Here is a 27,391-nt window from a genome sequence, read left to right on the forward strand (position 1 = left end):
GGACGCTTAACCAACTGAGCTACCCACGTGCCCCTTGTTGACATCTTTTAAAAGTGGTTTCTTCCATTACATCTGGTCCTGTGGAGTCATACTCCTCCCCTTCAGTGTGGGTTCTTGAAAGGAAGTAGAGATCTGGCATGTTTCTGCTTTTGATTTTAGTATTTTGATTTAGTAACCAGCCAACTTTATGAACATTTATTAGTTTTCAAAAAATTATGTTGTTTTTTATTGTTGGATTTTAGGAGTTCTATATATATTTTGGATATTAATCCCTTATTAGATATATGATTTGCAAATATTTTCTCCCATTCTGTGGGTTGCCTTTTAACTGTTTATAGTATCTTTTCATGCACAAAACTCTTTACATTATTGAATTTGATAAATGATTTTCCTACATCTTTTGAGATGTTCAAAATATTTTTCTTTTCTAAATGAAGTGAGCTATACTAATATACTTGTTAATGTTAAGTCATTGTTGCATTACTGGTATGAAACAATTTTTTTTTTTAAATTTTCTTGATTTGGTTTGCTAAAATTCAGGAATTTTGCATTTATGCTTTGAGACTGGTCTGTAATTTTCTTGTATTCACCTTCTTTGGTTTTTATACTCTCTTCAAATATGTTGGGAGGAATTATTGATGAACTTTCCCTTATTCTATTCTGTGAAATAGTTTGTATAAGATAAGAGTTTTCTGGGGATACCTGGGTGGCTTAGTCGGTTGAGCACCCAACTCTTAGCTTTAGCTCAGGTCATGATCTCACAGTTTGTGAGTTCAAGCCTTATGTCAGTCTCTGTGCTGACAGTGCAGAGCCTGCTTGTCCCTCCCCTGCTTGCTCTCTCTCTCTCTCTAAAAATAAATAACTTAAAACCTTAAAAATAAGATATGAATTTTCTGTTTCTTAAAGGCTTCTTAAAACTTGCTAGAAGTTATCTGTACAACTTTTATATGTATCTTGACTATTAATTCAATATGTTTAATATGAATTTTTATTTAATTTTATTTATTTATTTTTATTTATTATTAATTTTATTTAATTTATTTAATTTTATTTAATATGATTTTTTCAGGTTTTCCTAGTTCTTATTGAGTCCCTTTTGGTGCTTATATTTATCTAGGAAATTACTCATATTGTCTGTTTTCGAATTTACTGCCACAGAGTTGTTTCTAGCATTCTCTTATTCTCTTCTGCACCTGTAGGTTTAGGTTTTGGTTTTTTTTATTTCTAATATTATTTATGCCATCTTTTAAAGAAATTTTTTTCTTTTTTTTAACGTTTATTTATTTTGAGAAAGAGAGTGAGCATGAGCAGGGGAGGGACAGAGAGAGGAAGACAGAGAATTCCAAGCAGGCTCCACACTGTTAGTGCGGAATCCGATGCGGGGCTCGATCCTACAAACCGTTGAGATCAGGACCTGAGGCAAAACCAAGAGTCAGATGCTTAACCAACTGAGCTCCCCTAGGCACCCTTGTGCCGTCTTTATTTTGATCTTGACAGAGGTTTGTTTATTTTATCTTTTCAAAGTATCAGTATTTTATTTTGGTGATCTATGATTAATTTTCACTCTTATTTTTATTATCCTGTCTACTTTCTTTGAATTAAGTCTTTTGCTCTTTAAAAAAAAAATAATTCCTGAGTAGAAAAGCTAACTCATTAATATTTTACTCTTTCTTTTTTATTTATTTTGACTATTTACAAAAGTTTATTTAACAAAGAAGTTCAGTATGAAAATGCACATGATCTGATTTTTATATTGTAGTAAAACAGGTGCTATGCAGAGGGGACACGTGGAAACAGTTGATTTCTTCTGGTGAACACAGCTATTGTTTATACTCCATTCCAAGGCCAAGGTTTCTAACATGATGATAGTATTTCTTCGAATTATCACCATTCTGGTATTGTTCTGTTGCCCACTAGTTGCCATCTCCACACATTCATCTATCACAAGATTTATAAAGGGATTGAACTCCCACAGTATTTCCTGGACATGTTTGCCGCCATTTAATTTCAACGATAATTTATTGTCTATAAATTTTTTCAACTTGGGCAGGTGACTTTTTCTCATGGTGTCTACTCCACAAACTCAGAGGCACCTCCAAATGGAATTTGTGGCATCCTTCACACTGCTACAGTGGGCCTCTATTCTCTCTCTTTTTTTTTTAAGTTTATTTATTCTGAGAGAAGGAGAGAGAGCATGAGCGCACACACACGATTGGTGGAGGGGCAGAGAGAGAGAAAGACAAAAATCCCAAGCAGGCTCTGTGCTGTCAGCGCAGAGCCCTCTGTGAGGCTCGATCTCACAAACTGTGAGATCATGACCTGAGCTGAGATCAAGAGTTGGATGCTTAAGTGGCTGAGCCACCCAGGCATCCCCTTTTTTACTCTTTCTTTCTTTCTTTCTTTCTTTCTTTCTTTCTTTCTTTCTTTCTTTCTTTCTTTCTTTCTTTCTTAATGTTTATTTATTCTTGAGACAGAGACAGAGCATGAACAGGGGAGGGGCAGAGAGAGAGGGAGATACAGCATCTGAAACAGGCTCCAGGCTCTGAGTGGTCAGCAAAGAGCCCGACGTGGGGCTCGAACCCACGAACTGTGAGATCATGACCTGAGCTGAAGTGGACGCTTAACCGACTGAGCCACCCAGGCGCCCCTACTCTTTCTTTTTTAATACATTCATTTAAGCTTGTAAATTTCCCCCTAAGAACTACCTTAGGTGTGTTTTACAGGCTTAGGTATGTAATGTTTCATTTTTACTATATTTTAAATATTTCCCTTTAATTATAATTTTTCTGATTCATGGATTATTTAAAAGTATGTGTTTGAGTTTTCAGAATTACTGACTTCAGACTTCGTTGTACTGTGGTGAGAGAATTCAGTTTGTACAAGATTGGCTAGTATTTCCTGATACTTCTTTTCTGGCCTTGTAAGTCATCACATTTTGTAAATGTTCCATGTGTACTTTAAAAGAATGTGTATTCTCTAATTATTGAGTGAAGAAATATTTGTATATTCATTAGTGCTTATTAATTTCCTCTTCAAACACTCCATTCTTACTAAATTTTTGTCTTTTATTTTTTTCAAATATTTTATTTATTTATTTATTTTTATTAGAAGTAGGCTCCAAACCCACCATGGGACTTTGAACTCATGACCCTGAAATCAAGAGTTGCATGCTCCACTGACTGATCCCGCCAGGCGCCCTCTTTTACTATTTTTATGTACCATTCTGTTGGGTCTTTTTTCCTTCATTTCCTGCTTTTAATTGGATTTACTAAGCTTTATTCCTTCAATTTTTGTTTTTTTGTTTCTTTATATTGATTTTCAAGTTGTATATTCTAGTTTTTTCTTTTGGTGATTACTTTTATAATTTTAATGTGTACGTATATATTTTAAAATATATATATATATTTTTTGGGGGGTGCCTGGGTGGCTCAGTTGGTTAAGCATCTCACTTAGGCTCGGGTCATAATCTCATGGTTTGTGAGTTCAGCCCCACATTGGGCTCTGTGCTGACAGCTCGGAGCCTGGAGCCTTCTTCGGATTCTGTGTCTCCGTCTCTCTCTGCCCCTCCCCTGCTCACGCTCTGTCTCTCTCTGTCTCTCAATAGTGAATAAACATTAAAAAAAAATTTTTTTTATGCAAAAAATATATATGTATGTATATACTTTTTTTTTCTTTCTTTTTTTTTTTTTTTTTTTTACATTTATTCACCTAAGAGAGAGAGAGAGACAGCATGAGCAGGGGAGGGACAGAGAGAGAGACACACACATACACACACACAGAATCCGAAGCAGGCTCCAGGCTCCCAGCTGTCAACACAGAGCCGGATGTAGGGCTTGAACCCACAAACCACGAGATCATGACCCCAGCCAAAGTCGGACGTTTAACCGACCGAGCCACTCAGGCACCCCTAATGTGTATATTTGATTTAACAAAGTCTAAAGTTAACTGATAAATCTCTAATATCCTTCTGAACAAAGTGCTCTAATGTATTTTAGCCCTGATATAGTCTCCTAGTCTTTCATGTCCTCTGTCTAGTCAGAGCCTGCTAATTGTCTTGTTTTTTAAGTCCTTTGTTTAAAATGAGAGGACATTATTATTGCTGCTGCTGTTCTTTTTATAGTAAAGGCCCTTTAAAAAAATTTTTTTTAATGGTTTTTATTTTTGAGAGAGACAAAGCACAAGTGAGCACAAGCATAAGCAGGGAGCGGGGAGACACAGAATCTGAAGAAGGCTCCAAGGTGTCAGCACGGAGCCCAACATAGGGCTTGAACTCATGAACAGTGAGATCATGACCTGAGCCAAGGTCAGATGCTTAACTGATTGAGCCACCCAGGTGCCCCTATAGTGAGGGCTCTTTTAGATATAGTTACCTGTTTGCAACCTCTCAGCTCATCGTTGTTTCTTGGATCCCACTACCTTCTTCAGGATTCAGTCTCTTGTATTATGAAATATACCTTTGGTCACTTCAGTAAAAGTACGAGAGTAGTAACTTCTTTCAGCCTTTGTCTGGAAAATGTATTTATTTTGCCCCAATTTTGAATGATAACTTAATAAATTCAACACTAAATGTTATTTCCTTCAATACTTGGAAAACATTGTTCCATTATTTGGGGGTTTATTTTGCTACTGGGGAACAGCAAAATTTTTCTTTCTTCATGAGTAATTATTTTTTCTGGGTTTTTGTTTTTGGTTTGTTGTTGTTGTTGTGTTTCTTAATGAGGTGTTCTGTAGGCTCACTGCCATATGTGTAGGTGTTGATCTGTGTTTATTTATCCAGCTCATGACTGTGCTTCTTCAATCTGAGAACTTAAATATTGCTTTCACTTCTGAAAATGTATAGTCATGAATCCTCATTCTTTCTGTTCTTAGACATTTATTGTAATATCTCATTTTGCCCTTTTTGTTTCCTATCTTCATGACTTCTGTCACCTACTGTCTGTGCCATGGTCTGTATGGTTTCCTTTTGTCCATCCTATAGTTTAGTAATTCTTTTGTCAGCTAATCTACTGTTTTACTTAGTTCCATAATTATATATATATATTTTTTTAAATGCTATTTGGGGGTGCCTGGGTGGCTCAGTTAAGCGTCCAACTCTTGATTTCAGCTCAGGTCATGCATGATCTTACTGTTTGTGAGATTAAGCCCCATTTTGGGCCTTGCACTGACAACACAGAGCCTGCTTGGGATTTTCTCTCCCCCCCTCTCTCTGTCCCTCCCACGCTTGCACTTTCTCTCTTGTTCTCTCTCAATAAATAAACATTTTTTAAAATGCTATTTGATTCTCTTTCAAATTAATTTTAATTTTTAATACTGTCCTTTTTTTTAATGCTTACTATTCCTTTTTGGGTCATGTTAATAACTTCAAATGTATACTTCAGACTCCTTCTTAGGTTTTCATTTATTTCTAGTTCCCAGGTAACTGTTCACCCTTACATTGTACTTGCTCACTGTCCCACCTGCTGGTTTATTTCTTCACATGATTGGGACTCTTTATTGTAAGCTCCTCTTCAGCAGGGATTATTTTTGACTTTGGAGTCCAAGTGCCCTGAATTGTGGATACATTTTTGCAGCACTACTTTGCATTTTTCTTCTACAAACCAAGACTCAGTTGTTTCAGGGTCTTGAACTGAAGTTAATTGTAATTTCTCTGTTTGTAACTTCCAACCCATCCAGGTGGTATTAACTTAATGCTTGCACTTGCTCTTAGCCTAGGTTCACGGTTTAGAGGACTCCTACAAAAAGCTTTGTTTATTTTCACAGTGCCCACACGGGCTACTTTGCCATTTCTTTGGTGGGCAGAGTTCTTCTAGTTCCTTGTTCACGGATTAGATAGCTGTTTAAGGGGTCCCTCACCTTGCACAAGCCCAAATTGGTGTCTTCTGTCCCAGCTGGGTGTTGATACTCCAGCCCCTAGCCCTTGTTCCAGGACCCTATCCCTCTGTGGATTCAGCATCAGCTCGAGGAGGTCCAACTCTGGAATTCCTGCTGTTTTAGCACTTAGAGATTTCCCTTTCCTTTTTCTTTCAATCTCACTTAACCTTCAAAAACTTTTTTTTTTTTTTTTTTGCTTTATATTATCCAGTGCTTCTGTGTATTTTAAGGAGTGGCGTCTGCATCAACTTAGGCTGCCATAAACCTATTCATCTTTGTCCTCCTCAGCCCAGAAGAGTAACTAGTCCATACCAGATGCTGGATGACTGACTGACTGACTGACTGACTGAACAAATGACTCAGTGAATGAATGAATGAATTTTTCACCTCCAGAAGCAGGTGGAAGCAATGTGCCAGTGAATAACACCTCCTGTCTCTCCAGGGGCACTGGAACAAGCAGAATTTGCTTTTCTATGAGGATATAAGTAAAGAGAGTTCCCAGTAAACAAAATGAAAAGAGAACAGGACTTCTTATGTGCTTTCACTGTAGTCCTGGAATAATGGAACATTTAACTGACTTCCAGTACTTGATATCCAAAGGAGGACAGAAGCGGACTGAGGAGTGAGTGCTGGTACCGTTTGCCGATGGCTCCATACAGCATGCTTACCAAGAGAAGAGATTGAAGAATTGCAGAGAACAGGACACTGGGCCTGTTTAGTTCTCCTTCTCTCCACTGTTTTTAAGAAAAGCGTGCCTTTGATGAGATATAGCTGTGGGGTCTTGTTTTCCATCTTATGTCAGCCACCTTTGTTAGAAGCTGGTTATTGATGCCATGCCCTGTTTTAATTCACACTTCTCTGCTAATCAATTACAGCGTTTATCCATTAATCAGGCATTCTGACAGAGTCAATAACTGCTTTTTTGGGTTTTGTCAGGGGCTGCATGTTATCAAGCAAGGAATAACATTCAGGAGCTCACTTTAAAACAGTGTGACTTTCCCAGGCCAGTGGACTTCCGGAGCAATAAACATCTAGTGGGGATTTTGCATGGTTTTTTAATATATTTGGTTGATGGGATTTTCTCACTGAACACTTCATTAGCAGGGCTCAACATTAGTGAAGTGTGGACAGGTGTACCTCTGTTTAAGAAAAACAGAAACATCAAAAGGTAATTATTCCCATCACATATAAATAACTGCATTCGCTTAAGAGTAGCCTTAAATCATGAACTTCCTTCATTCATATTAAGTGTTTACAAACAATATCTTCTTGGCAGTGCGGTTTGAGAGCAAAGAAACTTAAAGCCACAATGTTTCCAGCTGCTACTAGTTGAAAGCCAATCAAAATTTAGAGCAAATATCTCTATAATTATAATGTGAGTCAAGAGGAAAATATTTTGTAAACAAAAGCTGAGTTGATACACACATTTCCTTAAGCCCATCTTTTACATTAGAGTGTTTTAAACCTTCATATCCATGTCCCCATACATGTGTTCACGCATTTAAGCACCCCAGGCTTTATAACTTGTTACAGCGTATTCACATATTATAAAGTGTCACAGAAATGAAAACTTTTCCTTTCAGAGACAGAGGTGGCAATGTTTAATTGGAGAGTTACAGTTTGGGTAGTTAAGTTTGCCGCACATAATGATGGTAACAGGTTTCAGTGATCTTTTTTTTTTATGACAGATGTACCAACATTTAATTGTTTTTCATCAAGGGTGGAGAGAAAAGACACTTCTGTAGATTTTTCAATTCTCCTACGTGTCACTTAGCTGTCCTCACCATTGTCTAAGCTCCTTTCTCTCATCCTTTTTGCTGCAATGCCTTGTGTCATTCCCTCATGATCAGCACTTTTGTTGTCTTTGTTTTTTGCTGTACCTCAGAAGTCCATCTTTTCTTTCATCTCCTTCCCATTCATGCATGAGGGAACAGTTGTGCCCTGTTGTGGGGATGTTCCGCTGGGTTTCAAACAGTAGGGTTTCTTTTTATTCTCTTCTAAGTAGTACAATGGGGCTGAATGTCTGTTGCAGAATGCACACACTAATATGCCAGGTTATTTGGTTTCTAAGAAGTCAATAAAAATACTACATTTAGGCTCAGTCCTTGGCTTGCTTTTTGCCTGTTTGCCTTTAATGTCTTCGGTTATAAATCTGTTTGTTTCTGATAGTAAAATATAATCTTCCATATTAGATTGAAGCGTGGAATCAACAAACAGAAAAATGTTCCTGGCGGTGGAGTATTTTCACACTAGCAGATTTGGCAGTCTGCACCCTCCCTCGATAAGAGCCTTGAAACAGCCGCCAGAGCTAATTAATGGCAGCTACAACTCAGAGAGGAGGGAAAAAGAGAGTGGATCCTAACTTGGTCTTGGCAAAACTTTCCAGTGTGAGAAAGTAGCACACTAAAAGACCTGCATTTAGATGTGTGCGGCTTTGGCTATTTTCGCCCAGATCACCTTGCTTGATTGTTGTTTTGGGTGGGGAGGTAAGTGTGAGCATGAGTGTACCTAGTTATAGACACAGACCCAGAGGCCATCCCAGCAGTAAAAGGCTAAAGACATAAAAAGCCAGAGATGTCTTAAGACACTTTGTTCTCATATTCAGGAACAATCTTCAAAATCCTCCTTAATGAGGTCATAAAAGAAAAAAATGGAACAAGTGTTCCTTGTGTATCTCACTAGGGCATGCAGTCAGGGTCACTTGCCACCAGTATCCTATTTAAAAAGGGATTGGGGTAGTTCAATCAAGCATTGCATTAAGAGAGAGACTTTGATTAATTCCTTCTCCTTTCTTTTGTGCCACAGATAATTTCAGTAAATTTGTGATACTTTCTGCTTAGCTATCACTGGGGCTTAAAGTTCTGGATGCGTCATGCTGAGTATTAGCATTTATCGGGCCTACTTGGTGATGGTGAAGAGGAGTGTATGCTACAGACAGCTGTCTAATCTTTGACAAGCAGGGCTGGTCTTTAAACATGACCATTATCTGAGATCTTAGCGTAGGGAAGTTTCTGCTCTCAGGTTAGTGGAAAGAAATCTTGGTGCGAAAGAAGGAAAGACTCAGCAGTGAGGAAGATGGTGATTTATCATGGCTAACTTTTTTAAAGGTACTGGATCTGCCTCTCAGCTTGGGTAAGTTTCAGGGATGGCTCTCAAAGGAAACAAAAGCAAGAAAGGGACAAGTGAGTGCTGGTAATGTGTGCTTTCACTGAGGCTGCAGCGGGGGAGTTGCAGATTGGCCCCCGGACGGTCAGGATCAGGTAGGAAATTGGATTCTATTGTCATTTGTTTTCTTTTATTTACCAGCTTTGTTTGTCGAGAGGCCCTCAGAGATATGAAGGGTCATTTTAGCACCATGCTGTAGAAACCTAGTGTCAAATGTCAAGTCTTCTGGTTGTTTAGACCTAGAAGCAAGTTAGGGTATATTTCAAGCACTTAGTTTTTAAAAACTCAATCACATCCCTGTTGTATTTTATAAGCTGATTTTTGAAAGAGTATATAATGTTTACTTTGTCAGCAATGCAAGGTCTGTTAGGTATCTGTACTTTTAGGTGTCACTGAAAAGTTAGATTTGGGTTCTGATGGACCAGAACAGCTCCCAGGGGGCATTGTGATGGTGTGTAAATCCCTTTCTGTTTGCGGTTTACTCACTGGATGCACTAAATCAGTTCTTCGGGCTGCTCCTTTCTGTTCAGTTAATTCAGCCACTGCACATGCGCATGAAGGCAACAGGTTAATACTCCTCACTTAAGATAGTTTTAGGTATGGATAGATAGAATCCCTTCTTTAACAGTTGAAGCATTTGTTTTTCTGTTGAAAGTGAGGTAGTTACGTTGGTTTTCGTGAATTTATACATCAGATATATTTATGTTAAGGCAACAAGTTAAAGCAGGATTTTAGAGTGAATTTTAAAGTATGTCTCATGATAATTATTACTGTCCTGTTAAAGATTTAATAGCCAATTGTAAGGGTTTTTTAAATTATTAGTGTAAAATGAATAAGATGTTAGATTTCTCATAGATTCTGTTTTGGTGTATTTCCAGATTAAAGACCCAAAGATGAATTCATTCATTCAAATGATTTATTAAATTCCTACCTTATGCCAGGCTCATAGAATTATAGCACTATTGTTGTCATTGTCGATGTAATTGGTTTTTAACTTGTATTTATAATGATTATTATAAATAGGGGAAACCTCTAAGTATGCTAGTTTTTGATAATCAGCTTTAACTGTGAGAGTGAACATGTTCTCTGTGAAGCATGTCTGTGAATAGATTACTCGAGCCTGACCATAGTTTTTGGAATGCTAACTGAAGTTGCATGATTGATCTATTTTTTTTTTTCATATTTGAAACTGGAGAGAGCTATGGAGGCGGAGTAGTGTCATGAGAAGGATAAAGGCTTTCACTGACTTTTCCTCACCTGAAAGGGAAGAGCCCTCAACTCAGGGCTTGGTATGAGAATCAAGTTCTATGATTGTGGTGAAGGGAGCCAACACAGCAAGTCCTCCGTGAATGACCCTCCCCCCATTCCCTTGTTCTAAGAAATCGGTATCTACAGGGCATCAAGTATTTACATTCTGATTCCCGTCCTGCATGCTGAAGGCCAGGGAAGTTACCTGGTCACACTTTCTCTGTGCCACCAAAAACGGTGTGATGATGTGTATTCAGAACCTCACCACTGTGAAAAATACCTCGAAGACTTTTTAGGTCCAGGGATTGCCTGCTTCATTTGCTTATAGGAAACATAATCTCAGACATTAAAAAAAAAAATTGTTTATGTTTATTTGTTTTTGAGAGAGAGAGCACAAGCAGGGGAGGGGTAGAAAGAGAGGGAGACACAGGATCTGAAGCAGACTCCAGGCTCTGAGCTATCAGCACAGAGCCTGACATGGGACTCAAACCCATGAACCATGAGATCATGACCTGAGCCAAAGTCGGACGCTCAACCAGCTGAGTCACCCAGGCACCCCCATAATTGCAGACATTTTTAGTAGTTCCTACAGTGGAAATACTCCAAATGTTGCTTTTTTTACACAAAATCAGCATGATGATTGCTGAGAAGAAAGAGGTCATGGCCTTTCTCAACAAAAATCCAGGGTTGCTGGTTCTTTTTTCAGATAAAGGTCTCAGAGAGCAGACAAGGTCTTCTCATAAAATCGGAGGACTGTGATCCTCTGGACACCTCACCTTCTGAAACCAAGTGGAAAAAAGGAATGAACATAAGCACATTTCAGCCTCCCCAAACCTCCTTATGGTCAGATATGGCATCCAGTAAGGCACAAAAGTAGGCCACCAAGCAAACAAGTGATTTCCTTTGAAACATAGGTTAAGTAAGAGATCCGGCTTTAAACATATACCTAGTTCTCTCTCCCATAGCCGATGTGTAATAATTGCTGGCTGAAGAAAATTGTCCTGTTTACCTTAGAATAGATATCATAGGAAATGACACCTTTGCCTTTATTTACAGAGGATATATTAGTATTAATTAATTACAAATGATATATTAGTAATACAGATCCCATTATGCTACTTTTAATGTGTTTTATAATGAGAATTCCTCAAAATCCATTCAGTATAAATTGGGTCCTTCTCAATACTTAAACATAGTACTCTCTCTGTGTGTCTCAAAAATAAATAAATAGACTTAAAAAAAAAAAAAAAGGAGGGGGCTCCTGTGGCTCAGTCGGTTAAGTGTCTGACTTTGGCTGAGGTCATGATTTCACAGTTCGTGAGTTTGAGCCCCGCATCAGGTTCCGTGCTGACAGTGCGGAGTCTGCTTGGGATTCTCTCTCTCTTCTTCTCTCTCTTCCCCTACCCTGTGCTCATGCTCTCTCTCTTTCTAAAAAACAAACTTAAAAAAATAGCAGGTTTTTTGAGATATCTAACACAGGTGTTGCTCCTGCTTTGGAATGCTGAAAATTTTCTGCATAATTCTGTTCTGGGAGTTCTGTGGGGACTTGCTATTAGAGCTAGGGAAAAGCGTAATGGCAAGGACCACTTACTTGTCTTCTTGCAGATCAGGATGAAAGGCTCTATTAAATGTTCTTGCTCATACTAAGTTGGAGGACAAGTGGCACTGGAAATAATGGTTTGTGCTGGGAGAAGGTGTCTTGTGTGCCGCACACATTGTGGGCAACCAGCAAATGCGCTCAGCCACAAGGTCCTCCACATAGGTCAGTTACTAAACCTATCTTTAAATGGCCTTTTAAATTAAAAAAAAATTTTTTTTATTATTTTTTTTTGTTTATTTTTTTTTTGAGAGCAAGAGAGACAGAGTGCAAGTGGGGGAGGGCAGAGAGAGAGGGAGACACAGAATCTGAAGCAGGCTCCAGGCCCCGAGCTGTCAGCACAGAGCCTGATGAGGGCCTCAAACTCAAGGACCAAAGACCGTAAGATCATGACCTCAGCCGAAGTCGGATGCTTAACTGACTGAGCCACCCAGGTGCCAGGTGGCCTCTTAGATCGGACTCCTTTTTCAGCCATCTGCTTGAATACGAATTCTACTTAAGGAAAAGACTTAAGGGAGTGGTGGTTGGTGGTGATTGTTGTGTTTCTCTGAGGCACAGTTTCAAGTCAGTGAGATGTGTGCTTTGGATACATGGCTCTGTTTGGCGCTGAATATCCTCAGAGTTTGATGAGTTCTGGCAATGTACATAAATGGGAGGATGGAAAAGAGAAATCAGAAAGTACATCACCACCCCACCCCTCCCCTCCAGAGGGAACTGAAGAAGGTGCAGGTGGACATTGGCCCACTGGTGAGACACTCCAGAGTCATTGACGATTCTTTCTCTTTCTCTCTCAGTTAGCAAAGTGTGATTTTCTTCTGTTAATAAAGTTTAGGAAAAAGGAGAAAGAGGAGCACTGCATCCTTAACCACTTGTACTGGAGCATCTGGCATTTATGACTGTCCTGACTCCTAATTCCACTGTACCCCACCTCCCACCCCAATCAGTGCTTTGTTACTATTGTTAGTGTTGTTGCAAGACCAGCCTCTGTCTGGAGGGTGGGCAGGAGCTGGAGTGCTGTTGGGCCCCATCTTTCCAGGGGCTTGTCACCATAGCTGTGGACCTCAAATAACACTGCACTGAGGTGCTCAGGACACTGACCTCTTAGTCGGCAGTGAAGGTATCACATTCCTGCTTTATTGTATTGCATTCTGTATCTGTTGAAATTTGACTAGCAGATGTGGTAGAACTGGTCCATACCAGGCCTGCAAGTGCAAGGACAGTGTGGCAGGCCTGGTGGCAGGCAGGAGGCACAGCAAATGGGTCCTATGGGGGCAGCCCCAGTGCCAGCAAAGCCTGGGCAGAAAGCACTTGGCTGCATCGGTCTCTTTGTCAGTGAGGATTGAGGATTGCCACTTGAAGCTCTTGCCCTTCTGTCTTTTCTCGGGACAAGCGCTGTTAGGTCCAAGAGGAGAGGCAAGTGGTTCTCTACTCACTTGGAGATAGGGTGACACTGGGGACAGGGCAGTCTCTGAGCAGTGGCTTGCAGGGCGGGCTGGCCACACGTGGCCTCAGAGCTGAGGGAGCAGCAAAGCAACCCAAGATGATTCTGTAGGGAAGCCAAGGTGCAGAGGCCACAGCCTGCAGTCCCCGTGTGGAAGACCACAACTTTCCCTGTACTGCACCAGCCTGAGAGGTGAGCCCCCAGGAGCCCCAGAGCAAGCTTCTCTGGGAGGTGTTCAGGGAGGAGGGGCATGGCTGTGCTGTGCTTTGTTAATATAGGCCAGATATTGGCAGGTTGCACTGCATTAAAAAATTAACGCGGATGAAAAAGTTGTATGGATTAGTATAGTCAAAATAGGGCTGTCAAAGCCTGCTTTAAAAGTTGAGGATGACTTTAATTAAATAAAAGCCTAGCAGCAGAATAAATGTCTAGCTTGCTTTAAAAAAACAATAGGAGAGGGGTGCCTGGGTGGCTCAGTAGGTTGAGCATCTGACTTCGGCTCAGGTCATGATCTCACGGTTCATGAGTTTGAGGCCCCTTGTTGGGCTCTCTGCTGTCAGCACAAAGCCTTCTTCGGATCCTCTGTACTCCTCTTCCTCTGCTCCTCCCTGCTTGCACTCTCTGTGTCTCTCGAAATAAATAAATAAACTTAAAAAATGTTTTTAAATAAGAGAATACCTCAAAGCATTGAAATAATACTTACTGATGATTCCACCAGAAGAACAGGAACATTTGCTATTGATGAGGTTGTGATGGGTGATGGAGAAGCCATACACTGGTTTCAGAGGTGTGAGAAGACAGAGGTTGTGGGCTGCGGGAGTGCTAGCAGGAGAGTGCTAGTGCACATGCTTTTTGTGTAGAGTGTGAGGCAAATGGACCGTGACAGCACCGGGTGATGGAGAGGGCACAGGGAGAAGGGAGCCTAGAAATCTGACACAGAAAAGGTCTGTGCTGGCATGTCTCACTTCTTTGTTTTCTAGCTAAGAAGTAAACTGAATAACAAACTCCCCACCAACATGGTTTCACATTGCTTTAGCTTTTCAGGAACCAGTACTTCAGTTTTTTAGTGCGAACTGTCACTTACTTGCTTCTCCATTGGAGGCTATTGGGATGACATATATTCTTAAACGTAAGAACTGTGGGTATACTTGCATGAATGGTACCAGAGGCTATGGATTTTTGCAGTATATTCTGCTGGGGCTTCATTTTTCTTGAGGATATTTCATTGTTTTCTTTCTTTCTGTCTCTCTTTCTTCATCTCTCTCTCTCTCCCCCTCCTACTGCCTGCCTTCCGTCCTCCCTCCATCCCTCCCTCCATCCCTCCCTCCATCCCTCCCTCCTTTTCTCTGTATGCAATAATGTTATGTAAGGACTCTTGCATCGTTCAGACCACATTGTTTTAAGGATTTCAGCATTATATAGCAGCATTTTAAAGGTGTTTTCTTCTTTTTTTCTCTTTTCAGAGAGAAATCGGTTCCCGTGTCTCTTAAGCTATATCCACAGGAGGATTATGATAATGAGTCACTGTTTTGTCATTTTGCTATTTTAAGTGAGTTTTAAATAAAACCTGTAGCTGGTTCATGATCACTGGGAACATCTCCATAAACTTTAGCTGCTATAAATATCCTGAGAGCTTAAAATAGAGTTAAAATATGAAAATATAGTGCTATAATAAAAAGTTTTCGTTACTTTCACCCTACCTATCAACAGGACAACTATGTATTTCACCCACAGATATTTAAAAATACAACGACTTCCTTAGAAATTTCCTGACTATGGGGCCCCTGGCTGGCTCAGTCATTGGAGTATGCCACTCTTGATCTTGGGGTTGTCAGTTCAAGCCCCGCATTGGGTGTAGAGATTACTTAAAAATGAAATCTTTGGGGTGCCTGGGTGGCTCAGTTGGTTGGGCATCCGACTTCAGCTTAGGTCATGATCTCACAGTTTGTGGGTTTGGGCCCCGCATCGAGCTCTGTGCTGACAGCTTGGAGCCTGGAGCCTGCTTCAGATTCTGTCTGTCTGTCTGTCTCTCTCTCTCTCTCTCTCTCTCCCTCCCTCCCTCCCTCCCTCTCTCCCTCCCTCCCTCCCTCTCTCCCTCCCTCCCTCCCTCTCTCTCTCCCCGCCCCCTCTCTGCCCCTACCCCACTCGTGCTCGGTCTCTCACTCTCTCAGAAATAAATAAATATTTTTAAAAAACTTAAAAAAATAAAAATGAAATTTTTAAAGAAAAAGAAATTTCCTGACTCTCTGTCTCTCTGTCTCTGTCTCTCTCTATATATCACTGTTTTCTATTTGAATGATTAACATATGCACATTAGTTAGTAGGTAAATAATGTAATTCTACTTGCTCTTCTAATTTGTCAAATATTTACAGATAATTATTATCACTATCACATGATTAAGGAGGGGACATTTATATAAAGCTAATTTAAGGTACTTGGTTTTTGCATGCATTAATTTCCTTATTTATATATTTAATTAGCATCTATTATATGCTGGGTACAGTGCCAGGGTCAGCAAAAAGAATGCTTCCTAAAATCACAACCCCCTAAAATCATGGCTCTTAAAATCAGCTCTTTGTCTCTATTTTCCCCACTCAAATATTACCTTCTGTTCTGCCTTATCATTGTGATCAGAGCTTTCGATTAGTTGTTAAGATTTTGTAATCCCAGTGATGTGTAATACGCAGTAGGAATGCTCAGAGAAGAGAAATCTTTAAGAAATTTTAATTACTGGGGAGCCAACTCTACCAGAATCATCAGAGTTGTCCATGTAAGGATGGGGGGCTGCTCAGACTGAACTGAACCCCTGTTATGATTGAAACTCTTTTCACTTTATTGTCCAAATTACTGCCTTAACTCCCTCCCACTCCTCATTTGCCTATTCCCCTTGCTTTTTATCTTCTGTATTACCAGTATTACAACATAGTGGTGTTTACTTCCTGAAAGCATTAGTAGTCATCAGGAGCACCAGTTCGTTATAGATGTAGATAAATGGGTGTCAACCCCTCAACTACGACTCGGACTCATTTGGAAAATATGGTTCCTTCCCTCAAAAGAAACTGCTCACGCATCTTTGGACGTTTCTATAAAATAGCTGTGTGCATTTCCTTATTCGTTATAAACAACTAGAATCAGTGTGTCCTGCTTTGATGCCAGAACTAGAATTTAATTCACAATGGCAAGGAAGCTTTACCTAGAATGTCTGTACACATGAAAGGCGAGGAAAAACCATACAAGTTCCGTCCCCCTTTCCGTTTTTGGTGAGCTTTCGACTTTTCTTCCCTGCGATTATTATTGAGTGGAATGTAACCCCCAAATCTTTCACCAGATGTTGCCTCACCATCTTAAAGGGAAGAAGAAAATTATAATGGATGTTTTGAATGTGCTCAACTTTTGTTTTGTTCAGAGCCAAACTGAATGAAGCAAAGAAGTTAAAATCTTTTCTTGTTCCATCTGAGTAAGCATGAAAACCTACAATCCTTAATCTTTTAAAAGAAAAATAACCCTCCTCTGTTTGTGGGATTTCTGATTCATTTCTTCCGCCCTGCTCCCCTGCTCTGCATTTTTGTAGTCAAATTCTGTCTGGACTTTTGTGAGCCAATAACCTCCCTCTTCACCCCTCTCCCCTCTACCCCCGCCCCCACCTCTACCCTATGACACAAAGAGCAGAGAGTCCACAAAAGACTCAGTTTCTGGGTTTTGTATTGAAAAGGAGGATGAAATGCTGGATATACTTAGGAACACGAAACTGATCTGTTAAAACTTTACCAAAAAAGCAATTTATTAACATCAGGATAGGGGGAATAAAAAGTGAGAGGAATAGAGATTTTTTTAAAATGCCATGAATAGAAGTGAATATAATGTTACTTTTTTGTAATTCGCACTAAATTGACTTTTCTTTAGTGTCACACAAACTAGTTGGTGTGGCAGCTACTTCAGCCGCCCTGCCCCCAAGTTAACAAGTAATGTAAAAACACAAGAGTCCCATGGGAGGTTAGTGGGGAGCCCTGGAAAGCTATTTGTTGATGTCCCTGAACAATAACCAGGGCTGGTATACTGGCCTGTAGTTTAAAGCTCAGGACCTGAGTCTTAACCATTTTTCCCTGTTGCCATGATTGTGATGACAAGCACTTCTCTGTGAGGTGTGTCCTATGTCTGTGACTCTGGGTCTCCAGGGTGTCAAAGTTTGTCTGTGGCTAAACTCTTAAATAAATATTCTAAACCAAGGGTCCAAAGGCTGAATTCTGCTAACCACTTATTTTTATACAGCCTTTGAACTAATAATTTTTCCAGATGTGTGATTTGATGATAGGGAACATTACCTTTAACTCCAATTAAGCAAAATGCTAATCCCCGCACCAAAAAAAAAAAAAAAAAAGAATGCCATTCTTCTCTCCATTAGAACTGTATTACCAAAAAGTTGTACTCAATTTTATTTTTAATTCCATCAGTAAAAAAAGGTGTGGAAAATTGTGTTTTCTCTTGATGTATATAAGTCCCTGTATAATATCCCAGCATTTGTCTCCCAGCTCACAATCTGAAATAGTTACTATCTGTCCCTTTCAGACGTTTGGTGAGCCCTGTTTTAGACTGTCCATTATAGAGACAATTTTGAAGAGGGGAAAAGACATTCTTGCTATCATTCCTTGTTTGAATCTTGTTTCGATTTTCTGTTTTAATAGTGAAGCTTTTCTGATCAATATGGATATGAGTTACTATGCTTTGGCTTGTGCAGTGTCCTGAGAAAACTGGTGTCAGTTGTGAAGTGCAGCATAATATTGCCAGCAGCTGCCTCTTTGAAAATGTAAAGTCACTGAATAAAATACATCTGTGTTTCCTTATATAAAATAACTGGCAATAATAGTATATTTCATACAGTTGAGGGAATTAAGTGACATATGTAAATTAAGGAATCAGTAGATGTTAAAAAGAACAGAGTCTACCATTCAGAACTTAAGTTTGTTTGCCTTAGAATGAGTACTGATACTTTGTGTTTTAACATTTTGAATCTATGTACAGATACACTGTCCCCTGTACACTGGTAGGTACCTAAATAATGCTGCTGCTAAGCTTCAGGCAATACAAAATATAATCTCTTTCAACATGATTTTGTGGCAGATACTTGTTTAAAATAGAATTATTACTTAAGGCCTATATATTTCTTTTGTAGATTTTTTTAAACATTTATTTATTCAAGGGTCACTTGGGTGGCTCAGTCAGTTATGCATGCGTGATCTCACAGCTTATGGGTTCAAGCCCCGCATCAGGCTCTGTGCTGACGGCTCAGAGCCTGGAGCCCACTTCAGATTCTGTGTCTCCCTCTCTCTCTCTGCCCCTCCCCTGCTCTCTCTCTCTTTCTCTCAAAAATAAACATTAAAAAAATTTTTTAAAATTATTCATTTTGAGAGAGGGGGAGGGGCAGAGAGAGAGAGAGGGAGAGAGAGAATCCCAAGCAGGCCCCATGTTGTCAATGCAGAGCCCGACACAGGGCTCCATCCCACCAACCATGAGCTCATGACCCGAGCCAAAATCAAGAGCTGAAGTCCTGTGTATTTCTAAGATAATTTTAAAGCATAAATAAACCTTATCAAAGAGCAAAAAGAGGAGCTTTTCTGGTTCAGAAAATTTTAATATATTGAGTTGTCACTGTTTTGCTCCCTGTCTGTGACAGACTACATGATTGGAAAAAGGACACCGGCTTGGTGTTTCACATAGCTAGTGTTTATGTCTGGGAACCCCTACATGCATGAAGGCAATGTATGACAGAGCTGGGCATAGCATTTGCAAAGAAAGAAAATCACTGGTGATAATTGAGATGAAATCAATGAGTTCCCCTGTGCTCTTCCTCATTCTCCTGCACCCACGATGCACTTTTTGCCTCCAGGAGTTTGTCCTCCCTCTTCCAAGGTTGTCCCCACCTCTGAGAAACCTTCTGTGAATGTCCCCTCCCACTCCTGGACTTCTGGCCTCTGTTTGCTTTAGAGACTCCTGTCTTGGGTCTGTCTCCCTAGCTGGACCTCAGCTTCCCAGATGGCTGATTCTCTCCTCATTAACATCCCCAGGGTTTGACTTAGGTGTCTGATATCTATTTGTGGAACTAATGAAAGAAAAATTTGTCTAACATTAAGAGAAAATGAATGGAAAAATCCTTCTGATTTCCCTTTAAAAATTTTTTTTTAATGTTTACTTATTTATTTTGAGAGTGAGAGCATGAGCAGGGGAGGGGCAGAGAGAGGAGACAGAGGATCCAAAGCACACTCTGCACTGAGAACAGAGAGTCTGACGTGGGGCTCGAACTCACAAACCCTGAGATCATGACCTGAGCCGAAGTCAGACACTTAACCGACTAAGCCACCCAGGCTCTGCCTTGATTTTCTTCTTTTCAGATGAGATTAATGTGTGTAGATAATCATGAAGGATTATTTTAGAGCTGATTAAAAATTCACAGAGAAGCCACAATTGATATCTAGTTTGTCCAGCTATTAAGTTCTGGAGACCTGGAGGGCATCAGAAGAGAAGATATAACCTAATGTTTCTATTTTCTGCACTGCTGACTCTTAGACTCTTAGCCTGGATGTGGGCTCCCATCCCCTTGGTAGGTGTGTTTCCCAGACGTGGCAGAGTGCCAATCACTGTGTGCGTGTGTGTATGTGTGTGTGCGCACATGTGAGCACGTGTGCATGAACAGCACACCTGTGAAGTGTCCTAGGTGACAGTCTGTTTTAGACCCACATGTATAACTCACAGAGGTTAGAGAAGAGGAGGGGGAAGTGTCTCCTCTTTAATAATAGTAGCTATTATTGATTGGATTTTCTGCATGTGAGGCATTTTATCAGGTGTTACCTGCATCATTTCATTGATTTCTCACAGCAATCCTATTATATTGAACTCATAATAAACCTGAGATTTAGGGAGGCTAAGTAACATGCTTTAGGTGCCACCAGAACCAGGCCTGCTGGATTCCGGAGCCCAATCCCTTAACTGCTCTGATTTCCTTATCACTCACCTGCTTTCCAGGGAAATGAGAGAGCAGCTCAGAGATGGCAGGTCTGGGGAATCATGACCATTTGTTTCTCCTCAAAGCATAGAACAGAGGAGTCATATGGACAAGTATATTATTTATCACTATCTTTCCTCCTCGGAGCTCCAGAAAAACTGAACTTTCAGAGTTAGGAATTATGTCCTGGTTATTGTCCCCTTGTTCCTCTCATAACTCAGAGTAGAGCCATCACACACAGCTCTGGACTTAGTTGAGCTGCAAGTTGCAGGTGAAAAGTGAGGCAAACTGTACCACAAGTACAACCTCCAACTTTAAGGGAGGGCTAGTTCCCGTGGACTTCAAGTCTTGTAACTGTTTTTGATGGATTACGTGGAATTACATGTGAGTTAAATCCATTGAGTACCATGTGCTGAAATTCCAGGCAACGAGAAATGAGCTGCATGGTAATTGAGAATGAAGTTAAGGAAGAAAATTTTATTGTTAATCAAGGGCTTAATTGCCTCTGGGACATTTTAAATAAATGCCATGCCGTACTTAAGGAGCGATATTCTGTAAGTGAGATGCAAAAATTCTTTAATTAAACCATCATGGGTAGTCCCTGATTGAAATATCTGTCTTTATCTTCGTAGTTAAGCCTTCATGATTCATGTAACAACTCAATCAGGGATTGAGTAAATTAAGGGCCCCTTGAAAGAAGAGATCAATTGTATAAAATTGATTGAAATTATTTCTGGGACAGTCTTCATTGTCCTTATTTGTATTGACCAGAGCATATTTTTGGTGTATTTGCTATTTGCTGGTCTTGTAGAGAGTAAGCTGTTTTTCAGCCTGCAGGGGACAGATTGTGGCTATTGCATAGTATATAGCACAGACAGTTCTTAGAAGAATTCATCTGCAAAATGGAACAAATGTAAGGGTTTCTTGGCCGTGGAGAAACCCAATGATAATGACTTCGATGGTCCCTGTAATTTACAAGGAAGGAAGTTGGTAATGAAGTCAGTTAACAAACATGAGTGTGGCCACATGCAAGGACTTGGGCTAGATGCTGATAAACTGTGGCAGTATCCATGAACCGAAGGGCTGAGTTCTTGTTGCCAGCTGAACAGTTCCAAAGACTCCGATTCAGAAAGATGAAGGAGATTTGTCGACTCTCTCATTGTACATGGAAAAAACAAAAAAAAAGAAAACTTAGGTATTCAAAAGTTTTGACTTATTGGATCGCTCACTTTGAGTGTCAGAAGCACTTGAAAGGAACTTGGTAAAGTCTTGTGAAAAGCAGGGAGTGGGGGCCAGCACCTGCGATGGGTGTGGAAAATGTACCACCAGCACATCTGTCATTGTCCTACTCTGCATTCTCTTCTAGTTGGACACTCAGCTGTGATACTCATTGTGCCGTTAGCAGAAGTCTTTATGAAAACTCAGAAAGTACACAAGAGAATACATCAGTGGCCTTTTAAAAACTTTAGTAATGGTTTGTTTTGCCAAACTAAACACTATGATTTCATTTAATTCTTAAAAAGAGAAAAATTACCATCTGAAGTTACCAGTATCTTCAACATATGATCACTTGTATTTTTTTAAAGTTTTATTTATGTTGAGTAATCAGCAAATAACCTTAAATAAGTAATCAAATAAAGGTATTTTATAGCATAGGTTCATACTGAAATTATTACCTTCTTTTTTTAGGGTTCTTTTTAAAATTTACTTATTTTTAGAGAGCGAGAACAGGTGAGGAGCAGAGAAGGAGGGAGAGAGAGAATCCCAAGCGGGATCTGTGCTGTCAGCGCAGAGCTGATGCAGGGCTCAATCCCATGAACCTTGAGATCATGACCTGAGCTGAGATCAAGAGTCAGACACTTAACCAGCTGAGCCTCCCAGGCCCCCTAGGGTTCTTGATACAAAACAACTGAGGCTTTTAAAAGTAATTTCAAGGGTGTCTGGGTGGCTCAGTCAGTTGGGCATCTGACTCTTTGATTTCAGCTCAGGTCATGATCTCACGGTTGTAAGATGGAGCTCCCGGTCAGGTTCTGCACTGAGTGTGGAGCCTGCTTAAGGTTCTCTCTCTGCCTCTTCCTTTCACTCTGCCCTTCCCCCCCCTCAAAAAAATAAAAAAGAATAAAATAAAAGTGGTTTCATTTTCAAATAAACACATAGACACACTTTGTGAACTGAATACTTGAAAAAGAAAGAGGAGGAAAGAAAAATATTTGAGGTCATATTTTCATAAAGGCTCTGTGATGTTTGACATGTGTTGGCCAATTCTGGTCAGGTCAAAATGACAGGTCAGATTTTGCCTGCTGCCCTGGGACTACACTGGCCAGTGTGTCCCCCCTGAAGAGCTTCTCTTCCTCCAGAATCCTTGTTATGGGCACATAGAAAGCCTATGGTGGTATTCAACAGCTAAAGAAGAGTCCTGTGATGGTTTAGATGTGAAATCACAACTTTTTGGCAGTGTCTGGAAACTTAATGTTGTCATGTCACAGCAAGTATAGAAATTCCCGTAGGATTTTACATGATGACTCAAAGGATTAATTCTGTTCTAAACACTGTGCCCTGGGAAGAACTGTATTTGTGTAACTTGGACAAAAACAAGCATATCTGCACATAGTCTGTGAAGAAAGGGAAATGAGCTGTGCACTCCAGAGCAAAACTAGCTGCCTTCCCAAATAGCTAGAAATGCAGCTTGCTTGTCCCCTTCAACTTGTTCTCAAACGACTCAAACTTATTTTAAGAAATGTTTGTGAGCCCAGGAAAACAAAATGATCTCTTAAGCATTCCCTTGCATCAATATTTTTTTGATTTTTTTAATGTCCTGTAAGATGCTTTTGTGAAATCACTTTTTCTGATTGCAGTATATCTACATTTGGGAGTGCTGTGGTAAATACACAGCTCACATGGATACTAAGGGGTTTGAAGTTCTCATGATAAATTTGCCCCTGCTATTTGCAGAGTGATGATGCCTATATAGGAGCATGTTTCTGTAAGTGCCCATTCACTTCCTGGTTGGGTTCAGAGGGTCTCAAGTCATCTCCAGAGAATTGCCATCTGAGCATGATATCACGTGGCCCTGGTATTTGTTAGTTGGGGGGCTGCATGGATTCTGTTTGATCATTTCCCTCATTGTCTTGTACATTCTAAATGTTGGGGCTGCCTTAGTTCATATGCTTCCAGAGAAGGTATCACGAACAACTTGATGCCCATATTATGACTTCACAAGCTGGAAAGTCGGTGTGTATAGATTCTTCATCTCTCAAACTGAGATTTTTGATTCAGAGACAGGTTGCCTGTGGACACTTCCCAGAGGCTTTGGCTGCTTGACACACAGATTGTAATCACAGTAATTAGCACTGAATTTTCAAGTCCTGCTCTCCAGCTTGACCTGGCAGCGTTTAGTCAGCATGCACACAGCTGGATCAATGGCAGGAACTGAAGGACCCAGTTGTGGTGGGCATTGTCCCTGGGGAGTTCCAGGGGAGCCGCAGGGACAAGGGAGCAATGCTGAGACCTGAGACTCAAGAAGAAAAAAAATATGATATTGATAAAGGCACCTGTCAGTGGGAATTGTGTTAAAAATTATTATAAGGGACGGATGACAGTACAGACTTTGCCAGAAATTAATTTTCAATGAATTTGTTTTTCTCCCTTTGGCTTAGTTCAGTTTTGGGTATTCCTAACATGTCCCCTGTTAAAAGTTTACACTTTCTTCCCCTAAGAGAAAGTACCTGCCTATCTTTTCTTTTCTTTTTTTTTTTTTAATATTTTTTATTTATTTATTTTTAATGTTTATTTTTGACAGAGACAGAGCATGAGTGGGGGAGGGGCAGACACACACACACACACACACACACACACACATACACACACAGAATCTGAAGCAGGCTCCAGGCTCTGAGCTGTCAGCACAGAGCCTGATACGGGGCTCAAACTCACAAACTGCAAGATCATGACCTGAGCCAAAGTCAAATGCTTAACCGACGGAGCCACCCAGGCGAGTACCTACCTATCTTAATCCAAAAGCTAGTGAAAAAAAACTATAGGACATGAAATCGATGCTTTGGTGGATCAAAAATAAAGTGTTTTTTTTTTTGTTTTTTTTTTTTTTTAGCACCCTGCCTTTAGGTAGCTTATCTTGAATAGCACAGTTGTGGCAAAGAAGCACCTATGCCTGATTTTGAAATAGATTATCTGAGAAGTTTGGTGGTGGAGGTACAGAGACAGGGATTCATGTTCAAATAAGCTTCAGGACACTTCTGTTATCTACTTGCTCATCTCAGTCCCATGGGGAGTGTGTTACCTAGAAGGTAAGGGTGATAAGAGTATGGCAGCTGGAGGGGATTTCAGACCCTTGATTCCCACCCATTGAGGGTTAATGATTTTGAATGGACACTTGAAGACTGAACACCGAATAAAAATAAATAGGTTTAAACTTACAGAAAACGTTAAAAATAATTTTTAAAAAATGGAGGGCACCTGGGTGGCTCAGTCGGTTAAGCATCTGACTTTGGCTCAGGTCGTGATCTCACAGTTCGTGGGTTTGAGCCCTGCGTTGGGCTCTGTGCTGACAGCTCAGAGCCTGGATCCTGCTTCCAATTGTGTATCTCCCTCTCGCTCCGCTCCCCTCCCTCTCTCACCCTGTCTCTCTCTCTCTCTCTCTCTCTCTCTCTCTCTCTCTGTCAAAAATAAATAAACACTAACAAAAAAAAAATTTACAGAAAATACTTCACTCACAACACAAAACCATTTGAGTGTATGCAGTATCTCTAATACTGTGATCATTATAGTTGGAAAGGCAAGGTAGGCAGATTTTTTTAAATGACAGGTTTTTAAAAGTTTGGTGCTTTTAGAGATGCAAACACAATTGGTTCCATTCTGCTGCTTTGCACATCAGTACTTAATATAAAGTTAAGCTTTGAGGCACTACTTTTGCATTTTTCTGTTGTAAGCTTTTGCACTCACTTAAGTTGCTAGAATATTTGTGTGGAAAATGAGGGCAATTCTGTGTTTGAATGAACTGTTGTTGGATGTTGATAATCATTTTGTGATTTGAAAGTTAAATCCTATAACCCTCACATGCTCACATATAGTAGTTTTTAGGCCACAGTTACATTTGCCACTAAGGGTACCTTAGAAAGTATTTATAGATTCTGCTGTAAAATGCCCTGTTCGAGTGATGAGTGGAGCATTTCTACTCCTCATCTGCTTACAGAATGAAGTTTATCCTGAGAGTAACCTGGTGTCTTTTCTGAAAAGTTCCTTAATATCCAATAGCTCATTCAGGCATGAGCTTAGGATTTTTTCCAGAAATTCTTTCATAAATCAACAGGAAGCCTTCTTTTCCAGTTTTATTATAAAGGGGGAAATGATGGTAAAACTTAAACACACATTGTTATTTTAACATCTAGTCTTACATCTGTTGAGGAGTTGTGTTTTTACTTAAAAATAGTTTAGCTGAGAATCAAAACCAGAGAATTATGCCTGTTCCCAACCTTCTGTCAACGATGGCTCTTTGTTAAAAGCACACAGCAGAAAACACTATGTTAATACACTATGTTGGCTTAAAAAGCCAAATTAAGAAACTTGAAAGCTTCAACATTTAATTTTTTTTTAATGATTTAAGTAAATTGCGGTAGAAATCTGTGCCAGACTTTTAAAGGGTACTCACATCTTGCCTTTATAAGTAACTGTGGAATTAGACATACCATAAATTTACTTCATATTTTCTTAGTAAGTTTGAATTTCCAGATAGCCTCTACCTGTTATATTGTAGATTCTACAAAGCTATTCCGTTTCATGTTGAAGAGACCCAGTCAACATTAGTACACATTTTTTCCCCCTTAAGTGCAAAAAGTAGATCGAAACAGGGACTATTGAATTCTGAAGCCATCGGTTGTTTTCTCTTTTATCCTTCCAGCCCTTCTGTGTTGTTTATTTCATTTTGTTGCTGGGGACTGTGGGGCTTTTTCACCTCACACTTTGGCTCTCCCTCTTCTTTTCTTTTGCTTTACAATTCACACGAGGACAGGGTGGTAGGCTTTTTTGTTCTTGTTTTGGGTTTTTGTTTTTGTGGGGTTTTTTTTTTGCATATTCCTCCCTTTCCTCCAGATCTTGTTGGTGACCAAATTTAAAACACTACAGTGTTTAGGATCCCTGCAGGGCCATTTTAAGTATTTGGACCCTCAGAGGGCCCCAAGCAATAACTACCTGAATTGCTTTTAATTACACAATATAGCTGCATCATTTTACTTCAGATTCTTTTTGATTGATGCTGCAAGGCAATTGTGACCGCGGATGATGGGATTAAGTGCCTCTTGAAGTGACTTTAGCTTCTTGTGGGAACAAAGGGAGAGAGGAGAACACTTAGTCCCTTTTTTCCTGAACTGCCTTTTTCTTCGCTTTCGTATAAAGAAATACAGTTAACAAACATTATCCCCAGAGGTAAATTGAAATGTACATGCAGACAAGAACTGCTCTTGACTGCGATTAGACATATATGATCCGAGGTATTCTGACCATTCATTAGTGTTAATTATTTGAGAAACAAGCCTAGAACAAATGATTAAAATGTAGGCGCCATAACTGGGATTATTAGCATGTGTGATAAAATGTGTGCTCTGCAGCTGTACTAATAAAACGCTTTGGAAAGTGGCTTTGATTAGACAAATGCTTGGTTTAGCTCTGTGGTGAGCTCTTGGTGTTTGCTCAAGACCTGGTGGTGTTTATAACAAACAACTTATATCTTTCATTCTTAATTAGTGGGAATTACTATGCAAATGTTGGTATTTCGTAATTTAATATCCTATCGTTTTCCCTGCCCTTCGATTGTTGTTGCAGTCTACTCGTCTTGCTGGGAATGGGACAAACTGAGCTCTTAGGCTGTGCTGGATGCCAGGGAAAATGACTGCAAAGTTTGCTCTCTTATTTGGTTTATGAACTATTTAGTTGCTTAAATAGATCCTCTTGTATTCAGAACTTATATTACAGTCCCAGAGATCTGGCAGGGGTAACCTAATCAAACATAAACCAACCGGGAGCTGGTTGGCCCATGTGGGCAGTCAACATTCTGCTAAG

The 27,391-nt window shown here is 39.9% G+C and overlaps 2 protein-coding genes across 10 annotated transcripts in view; one reads left to right on the forward strand and one right to left on the reverse strand.

The window, feature by feature from the left end:
• Positions 1–2,065, reverse strand: part of LOC107181191 (small nuclear ribonucleoprotein G-like) — a 98,951-nt gene extending 96,886 nt beyond the window's left edge. The window contains exon 1 of the mRNA XM_042993365.1: positions 1,834–2,065. Within this exon, the coding sequence (XP_042849299.1) occupies positions 1,834–2,065 (232 nt within the window). The remainder of the gene's footprint in view (positions 1–1,833) is intronic.
• CLYBL (citramalyl-CoA lyase) overlaps positions 1–27,391 on the forward strand; it is a 260,363-nt gene that overhangs the window by 97,644 nt on the left and 135,328 nt on the right. The window contains exon 1 of one of the 9 annotated variants that reach the window (XM_042979695.1): positions 8,661–9,003. The exons of the other annotated variants lie outside the window; for them this stretch is intronic. Coding sequence (XP_042835629.1) covers positions 8,960–9,003 — 44 coding nt within the window. The 5' untranslated portion in view covers positions 8,661–8,959. Of the gene's footprint in view, positions 1–8,660; positions 9,004–27,391 lie in introns of those variants that run through there. 9 annotated transcript variants of the gene reach the window in all.

The sequence above is a fragment of the Panthera tigris genome, chromosome A1 (genome assembly GCF_018350195.1).
Source record: "Panthera tigris isolate Pti1 chromosome A1, P.tigris_Pti1_mat1.1, whole genome shotgun sequence".
NCBI lineage: Eukaryota > Metazoa > Chordata > Mammalia > Carnivora > Felidae > Panthera > Panthera tigris.